The sequence below is a fragment of the Morone saxatilis genome, unplaced genomic scaffold, assembly GCF_004916995.1.
Source record: "Morone saxatilis isolate NCDOM2014 unplaced genomic scaffold, NCSU_SB_2.0 Contig8, whole genome shotgun sequence".
Taxonomy (NCBI): Eukaryota; Metazoa; Chordata; class Actinopteri; family Moronidae; genus Morone; species Morone saxatilis.
Window position 1 is genome coordinate 16,459,867 of NW_023340257.1, and position 9,151 is coordinate 16,469,017.

The 9,151-nt window shown below is 42.5% G+C and overlaps 1 protein-coding gene across 1 annotated transcript in view; it reads left to right on the plus strand.

Annotated features, from left to right (window-relative positions):
* The window catches only part of map3k10 (mitogen-activated protein kinase kinase kinase 10), a 30,939-nt gene extending 23,321 nt beyond the window's left edge, over positions 1-7,618 (plus strand). Inside the window, 7 exon segments of the mRNA XM_035680677.1 lie at positions 69-315; positions 1,764-1,886; positions 1,982-2,120; positions 3,113-3,225; positions 3,317-3,606; positions 4,619-5,147; positions 5,554-7,618. Coding sequence (XP_035536570.1) covers positions 69-315; positions 1,764-1,886; positions 1,982-2,120; positions 3,113-3,225; positions 3,317-3,606; positions 4,619-5,147; positions 5,554-5,966 — 1,854 coding nt within the window. The 3' untranslated portion in view covers positions 5,967-7,618.
* The last annotated feature ends 1,533 nt before the right edge of the window (positions 7,619-9,151 follow it).

A 9,151-nucleotide genomic window follows, 5' to 3' on the forward strand; every position in this document is an offset into this window, starting at 1 on the left:
CTCTCCTCTCCTTTCCTTCCTCTCCTCTTCCTCTCCTCTCCTCACCTCATAATCTCCCCTCTGCCCAGGAGCTGAGATCTTGGGAGGAGGCGTTGGCTCGTGCAGCCGAGGAGCAGAGGGAGCAGGAGGAGCAGCTGCGGAGGAGAGAGCAGGAGCTGGCGGAGAGGGAGATCGACATTGTGGAGCGAGAGCTGAACATCATCATCCACCAGGTGTACCAGGAGAAACCCAGCGTTAAGAAGAGAAAGGGCCACTTCAAGAAGAGCAGACTGCTGAAGCTGGGCCGAGACAGCAACTGCATCAGTCTGCCCTCTGGTGGGTTCAGGGAGGAACTGCAGTCAGGTTGTTTTTATCAGATGAATCAGCTTCACAAAACTGGCAAAGCTCCCAGTTTGATGCCATTTCCTGTTACATGGCGATTTTTTTCCAGGCTGGAAATTTAGGACTGCGTAAAGTGCGTCTGCAACGGCACACTGCAAAGTCACTTCAGTCTCTTATTATTCTGAAGAGAGGAAAACCACACAACAGTTAAATTCACTGTATCGTGATGAATGATCGCAGCCTAGTGTGCAGTCATAGTTTCTTCAGAATATGTTACTGCCATGAGCAGAATTACATTTATTCTCTTTTAAATGACTTTAGTTGAGCAGTTTAGAAAAACTAGTATTTGTGAAGCTCTAATTATCCAATATTTGGTTGTTTTAGTTGACAAATAAATTTAAAAGAAATGATGAAAAAGACCTTCATTAATGGACTAATTCAGCATCTTAAGGGGGTTTGAGCCCCTCAGTTGTATTTTTTACATTTACACTTTATGTGTCTATAGCAAAATAGCATCAATAACAAAATTATTGGCTGAGATACATGTGGCTATGAGGCTGCACTGTCCATAATACTGTAACAGTGGATGACAGACAGACAGAATATATCACTTAATTCAGTTTCTTCACCTGTTTGCTTTTCATGGTTGTAAATAGAAGTTTTGACCCTGATTCCACCTCCTCACCTATTGTCGTAATCCACAGACAAAAGGGAAATGAGAGGGATGTGAAGAGACAGTCAACAAGAGGGATTTATTTAAAAATAAATCTGCATTTTGCAATAGTCACAAACTACAATACAATCTTTTAGAGTAAAAAGTAGCCTTCATAATCCCACACATTCATCCAAATCCTCCATTTTAACACAATACTTGTACTGTAACAAATAATTCTAATTAATAAACAATCACATCTCTCCCCAGTATCCATTTTTCATACTGTAATAAATTTGTTAGTTTGCTAGACACCTTTGAAAATATTTATTCTAATTAATAAATGTAGGCTTAGTCTTTGATTCTTTTCTTGTCTTATGTTGTTTTTATTTCGCTTTTCTGAAACTTGTGCATGCAATGTTTTTTTTTTCTGAAACAAATTGTCCCCTCGCAATTTTTAGTCACGTCATCCCAGCACCGAGCCTGATCAGAACTGTATGTAGGAATAATAGTAGCAGTGTATGTTATGTTGATTATTCTAGGTTTAGTGGGAATATTTCTCTAATATATTGTACATTTTATAATTGTTGCATGGTATATTTAGGAAGAGGTTTTTTTTTAATTCAGTTTTTGGGGAATCATATGCCTTTATTAGAGAAACGCTGACAGGAAATCACCAGGGCACCTCTGTGTGGCTTTTAATTAAATTTGTATTGAAGCTCATAGTGTGCACATTGCTATGTGTGCACCCAAAGTGTAAAACTGTATGTATCTTCTTGCTCACCTGTAGGCTTTGAGCATAAGATCACAGTTCAGGCGTCTCCCAGTGTGGACAAGAGGAAGACTCAGGGGAGCGAGAGCACCACCCCGCCTGCCAGCCCAGGCGTCATACCCCGACTGAGGGCCATAAGACGTGAGTGCAAACACCTAAAATAATCAGAAAGCAAGAGGAAGTGAATGTCAGGTAGGGATGCATTGTGCTTAATGTTTATACTGTTTGTCCCTCAGTGACACCAAGTGATGGCAGTAAGACGTGGGGCCGCAGTGCTGTGTGTAAGAAGGAAGATCTGTCGACCAGCAAGAAGAAAGGACGGACGTGGGGACCGAGCTCCACCCACCAGAAAGAGAGGGTCGGCGGGGAGGATAAGTATGTGCATGATGAGTCAATAAGACAAACATTTATAACTCTTCAACACAAAGTCAAGGTTAAAGGTTAAATCTGCAGTGGTGGAAGAAGTATTAAGACTTTACTTTACTGAAGTTAAAGTATTAATACCACACTGTAAAAATATTCCATGCATTTAAAACTTAAGAATAGTAAAAGTATGTAATTATCTTATATATATCAGGAAAATGTACTGAAAGTATTAAAAGTTAAAAGTACTTGATGCAGAAAAGTGTCCCCTCTGACTGTTATACTATTATATGTTATATCATTAGATCATTGGTGACTGCAACTAATGATTATTTTCATTATGGATTAACCTGCTGATTAATTTCTCCATACATTGACTAAGTCAAAACTTAAAAACAAAGTTGTTAAAAGTCTTCATATTTGTGAAGTTTGTGAAGTGAATTAACTGTCTTTCAATATCATTTTCTGTCAAACTAATTGATTAACCGACCTGGTTTCAGCTGTACTTAAACTGTTGTTTAATTTATAACAAAACATCATATTTTATAATCTCTTTGTATGTTTTGTATGTAAAAATCTTTAAACTTTAAAGTCACTAAAGCTGTCAGAAAAGAAACACAATACAAGAAGTCACATCTCGGTGTGAATAGATCGTAATCAATCAATGAATAAATTGTAATCAATCTACCAACAGGACAGTGTTTTTCTGGAAGGAGGTTAAACACAATGTACCTAATGAAACTGCAGAAAACTGGATCACGAAGCTCGTTTTCTGCCCACTGAGATAACAGTTATCACAGGCGAGATGAAATGACATTTTCTCATATTGTTGTGGACAGATTTTTGCTCATAACACACAGAAACAAAACCTTTCAGTCAATATCTCATACAGTCTGTGGACCAACCAGAAACAAAGCAATCATCTCTGGAAATCGTTGTGTATGACGGCTGCCCTCATATGACGTGAACCTTCTTGATTTTTATTCCTTTCTGTCTGTTTTCAGACTGAAGTCTTTGGGTGAGGGATCTAAAGTTTGGTCGTCCAGTGCACCAAATCTGGGCAAGTCCCCCAAACATGCACCCATGACCGCTGGCTTCTCCAGCCTCAATGAAATGGGTGAGTCTTGTTTTTTCATCGTGAGTCGTTCATCACTAAGCGACAAGAATCAGCTTATATTTATTCGTTTAACTTCTTATCTCTCAAACAGAGGAGTGCTGTGAGTTTGAGGAGTCACCAGGGTCCCTGCTGCCCTCAGAGACCAGCAGTAACGGGGCTGTGGAGGACCCGGGGTCCCTGTGGGGAAGCCTGGGGCACAACGCGGTGCCGGCTATCGGCGGCTGTCAGGGGCCCGGAGGCCTGGTGACGGGGGCGAGCTACCAGGACTCGCTCCGTCGCTGCAGCCAGAGGAAGAAGAGTGACATGTTGCTGTTGGGTTGCGCCTCTCTGCTCGCGTCTGTCGGCCTCGGACAAGACCTGCTGCAGCTCGGAAAACTACAGGTGAGAACACAGAACGGAGGAACGGAGAGAGAGAAACATCCTGTGATCAAATACATTTTCAAATGGGACCTATATACTGCTCACAAACGCTACTACTGCTGATAATAATAAAAATACATATAGAGTAAATAAGCAAACAAAACAACCAGTATCCCCAAACGTAAACAAACCAAACCCTATTATTAAATGTAATATAACTGACATACAAAACAGCAGCAAATAATCTTCATGTTCTAATTAATACAATAATGTTTTTCTTTATTTAAGTAATTTAGTTGATGTTTTAGGTTATAAATGTTACATAATTAAAATGTTCCTCCCGGTACTGACCATATCTAACTGGGAGCTGTTGTTATTTACACTCAACTCTTATTGCTCTGGGTCTGGTCGGTATGTGAGGTTTTATCAATTTGTTTTTATTCGGTCTTTTCATTTTACAAGCCTTGCTTGCAAACAAAATATCCCCTACAGGATGATAAAGCTTTAAATTGTGGTGTAAATATCTGTTCATTCATACATTCCTTCTCCCAGCAGCCACCGTGTCACAGAGCACGCGTGGTCTCATGATTGCACCAGAAACGTACAGTGACTCTAAATCACCTGCGCAGTCTCCAGACCTCAGACTAATAGATCGCCTTTGGGATGAGATGAAACAGGATGAGCGAGCTGCCAAAGTATCAGCAGGAAATGTGCGATGCTGTCGAGTCAGCGCGGTCCGAGGTCTGCATGGACGGCTTCCAGCACCTTGTTGATTCTGTGATTTGAGGATTTTCCGTCTGTTGTTGAAGCAAACGAGGCTCTTACCTAAGTAGATGCCGAGCGTACAGAGAGAGGATCAATGAAATGATTTGGGTGTGATCTTATTGCTGTAGTGGCTTTGATAGGGAGAGGAAGAGATTATAAAGAGTAACACATCTTTAAAGGAAGCAGGTGAAATTACCCCGGCTGTTGTTGATTTTATGTTTATAAGACTACTGCTCAGCTTGTTGATGTGTCCTGGTGTTGTTGTCAGGTGCTTCAGGATGAGCACGACCTCAGAGAGGAGCAGCGTAAGAAGAAGGAGGGTCTCTTCCAGCGGACTGGACGTTTCCGTCGCAGCACCTCTCCGCCCAGCCGAAACCTCTCGCTCTCCCTCTCCAGACATCACGACTCAACACTTCCCTGCATGGACCCTTCTCCCTCTGTTACACTCCTCTCTTTGTCCTCCCTGTCTGACTGCAACTCCACCAAGTCCCTTCTTCCCTCCGATCCCGACGATTACCCCCTGACCCCGGGGGTTAAAACACCCGTGGCGCTACCGGCTCCTGCCCTCAACCCACTCCTGGACCTGCGGGCGGAGAGCTTCAAGAAGGAGCCCAACCAGTCACTCACGCCCACTCACGTGTCTGCAGCCATGGCCCTGAACAGAGGACACAGACGGACCCCTTCAGATGGGGCGATACGACCGAGAGCTCAAACTCTGGGACACCACAGGACGCCGTCAGATGGAAGCATGCCCATGCCTCCTCCACCGGGAGCACCACACAAAACTACCAAAAAAGGTAAGAGTCTTCAGGCCTTTCTCACTTCCCAGTTTGTACATCCTCGCCTCCTCTCCTCGCATCTTAGTCCCTCCCACCCGAGAGAGGAGTTAAGGCATCAGGCATTTAACAAAATGAGATGTCCTTGCTTCAGAAAGCGCTACACAAACAGTGAGGAACAGAAAGTTTTGATCATCTTAAATAACTAGTACAACTTATCAATACATTTGTAGAGTGTTTCTGCATGGTTTCTATATTCCAGCTGTGTGTCACACCTTTTATACGTCACAGGTGCCAAAAACATAGAAAAGACTTCAGTACACAAACTCATCATCATAGCTCCTCTCTCCTCCAGATGCATTTTAAGTATTGAGAATTCAAGATGGCGCACTGAGATTGATTGATGATTTATTCTTTCTTTACTCAGGTACCCAGGACACCCTGGACATCCCTCGCCTCCCTGACCCCACTGCCATCTTCCCAGTCCCCCTTCGGCGTAAAGCCCCCGCTCCACCGATCCCCGACCCGGATCCTCTCTGCCTCATCAGCCCCCTGGAGAGACCTAAAACGCTGGAGTTTGCCCCCCGTCCGCGGCCCACCCCGGCCAGGATGAGAGCCGACCCCTGGAAGCTGGGCTCTCTCTCCCGGACTCTCAGCTCGTCGCCGGGCAGCAGCTGCGACAGCCCCCTTGGTTCAGGGGACAGCAGCGCCAGCGCCAGTGCCGCGCCAGCACAGCGCAACCTGATGGACATGGACGTGGAGGGTCAGAGTTTGGACCCCACCGTTCCTCTGTGTGGACAGCGGAAACCGGCCACGCTCTGCGGACAACAATACTCATAATGAAAAACAGCAAGTGGACATTTCCTGCTTTTTTCGAACCCGTTCCCAGAACATAAGAGCTTGTGCTGCATAAGGAACGTCTACTGATGTCTGAGCCGAGCAAAGTGCACTCACTGAAAGTTTGCAAAAACATCTCGTCATGTTTTAGGCACTTCCTGGAAGCTGTTCCTCTCATGTGTCCTTTTAGTGTCCTAATAAGGTGTGAAACCTTTAGAGCAAGCCTTTCCCTAATAGTGCTCTCTAACCTGCACGACACTTGGGGGTCCTAGAGGCCTTTTTAAAAAGCCTTGTAGTGTGCTCACCCACCTACCTTACCCAATACTTATCCCTCCCAGGAAGCCATCTCTACCCACTTCTTAGCGCCCCATGACCAGGTTATGACTCACAACTATCAAAAGCCATTCAAGTACTTAAAAAGCCACTTTTTTTGACTTTGCTAACTGTTCATTTTGACCCATCTGCTTGTGCTTTAGCGTGTCTGTGTAGCTGTTCACTTTCTGCTTGCATCTCTCACTCCACAAAGACCACAAAAAAAAAATCACATTTCACCTAAACATACATCGCTTCAGGAGTGTTTCCCTGACAAAAAAGAAGGAGCTGGACTGTGTCTTTGTTCTTGTTTTGCACACTGTTTGTTCTGCCGGTGCACAAATATCTCCCATAAACCCCTCCTGCGTCAGCTATGCCTTCATCCTCACGTGTCATCTCTCTGCACTGGGGGGTCTTCATCACCTCTTCCCTGCAAGACTGAGACAGGAAAAAAGCCTTTTTTTTTCTCTCTGACTGCACTTGTGGACTGGTGATATCCTCAGCCTTGTACAAAAAAAAAAAGAGTTTATTTTCTCAGTGCATCCCTTCCGCAACCGCAATGTTTTTCTATGGGTTTGGCAGACCAGGTGTGTTTCTCTTTGTGTGAATGTGTATATATATTACTGTACATGTGTGGAAGAACAACTTTTTTTTTTTTTTTGCGTGCTGGTGCTTTTTCAGTGCATGTTATTTTACGTTTGAATGGTGCAGCAGTTCTTCAAAATAAGACCACTGGTTGCTACACACTTTCTCATCTGTTTGTCTTTCACATGTTTTCTTTGTTTCTGATATAAACATTCCTCACTAGCGGTCAGTAGCACTCTGTATGGATCCCATTCACCCCACTGAAATGGACACAAACGAAAGGAAGGTTCATGTTCTCCTCTGATGTATTCAACATCGGTCTCTCTTTGGACTCACGGCTGACAACTTTTATCTGCGGAGTTGTTTTCGCACCATGGACATTTCCTCTGCAGGTGGTTATTTACTTGACAGTGCAAATTTCTCTAAATGAGTGTGTGAGTGTGAATATGGGTGTGTGTGTGTGTGTGTGTTGTTATTTGTATGGGATGATGACAATCCCATCGGTAAAAGAGTGAGCCCAAACTCATTCTCCTCGTGGTTAAGAACACTGAGTATTTATTAAATTTATTGTTATTATTGGAAAGGATTAATTATTATTATGATGCTCTTCCTGGGATATCTGTATATATTTGTTAATATAACAGGAAAAACCAAGGAAAACCTAAGAAACTGCTTACTGAAACGTCCATGTTGTGTCTAGTCTCAACCTGTGACATTTCTGGGTTCAGTGAGGAATAAGTGTGAAATGTGACGAATGAGAGACGAATAAAAAACAAAGAAAGATGCTTCAGTGTCAGTGCTACATGTATTTATTTATTCCATCCATTATATCCTCATATGTGAAGTGATGGAGGAAGTAGTCAGATCTGTTAGTGTTCTACCAATAAGAAAGATACAGTAAAAGTTTCAGAAATGTCCCCCTGTGACTTTTATATTTTATATATATATTAACTATATGACATTAATAGATGATCCTGCATGAATGTTTTAGTATTTCACTGTAAAGAAGCTGGTTGAGCTACTTTTAACTACTTCAGGTAGTCCACTGATACCTGAGCATGGGGTTGGGGCCCCTACAGAGGGTCACAAGATAAATCTGAGGGGTTGTGAGATGATTAATGGGAGGAAAGCTGGAGGGGACTTATGACTTTCTGCTCTTCTACTGGGATTTACATGTGAACACACACGGTATTTAATACAGGAAAGAGGTTTTGCCTCGTTTGTCATTAGTTGTACCGGCTAAAAAGTAGAAACAATTTGTGTAAAATGTTGTTGATAAGAATTAAATAGGGTATAAATGATCCTGGCCATTCAAATTAATGCAAAAACTATGAATGTCATGCATTTAGCATTAAATATGACGTCATTATACGGAGAGATTTGACTTTAACTGACTTCCAGCATCCCTGGATTTCTGTTTTATTTAATGATTAAAAATAATTTATTCTTTTGCTTTGAACATGTATTTGACTGAAACTACTCTCTGCTAACAAATGTGTCCAAAAATGTTGGAAACAACTATTTTAATCTTTAACAATGTGTTTTATTTCATTATCTTATTGGATGTTTTAAATGTTAAATCTTAATCTGAAAAGTAAGCACTAACTACCATTGTTGTAGTGAGTAAAAAGTGCAATATTTCCCTTTGAAATGTAGCAGACTAGAGGCATAAAATAGCACAAAAGTAACACACTCCAGTGAATTACCTCAGGGTTGCACAATAACTCTGTAAATGTGGTTGTCCTGATGGTTGTTTCGCACCGTTTTCTTGTTCCAGCAGACAAAGGGCGACTGCAGTGACAGACAAAATCCTCTAGGTGTCACCACCGTTGCCTATGATGTCATATCATCTCCAAGTGTGCTGTTTTTCTCCTTGTAATGAATTCCTGAAGTCGCTCTCTGACTCTGCAGTTACCATGAAAGGCAGATAAAGGTGCGCTCATGCATTCAATGCAGCGAACAAAGATGTTTAGGATTAAATTTGAGATCTTAGAGAGAGCAGAAAATAAATCTTCAAACGCACATTTTAAAGTGACGACCTTTGTAATGTAAAGACGGATGCACATGCAGTGTATACAGATGATACACACACACACACACACACACAGATCCTCACACTGTGTTGTGTCTGTCAGTGTGACCGCCAATCAAACACCCTTCCAGACGCCAGCCAGTTACCTAGCAACCCCTCTTCACTTCTATGGTGATGCTATTAAAAGCAACAACAAAGAAAAACTGGGAAAAAAGGGATGATGGGCCTGAAAATGAAGTGAGGAGAGAGAGAGAGAGAG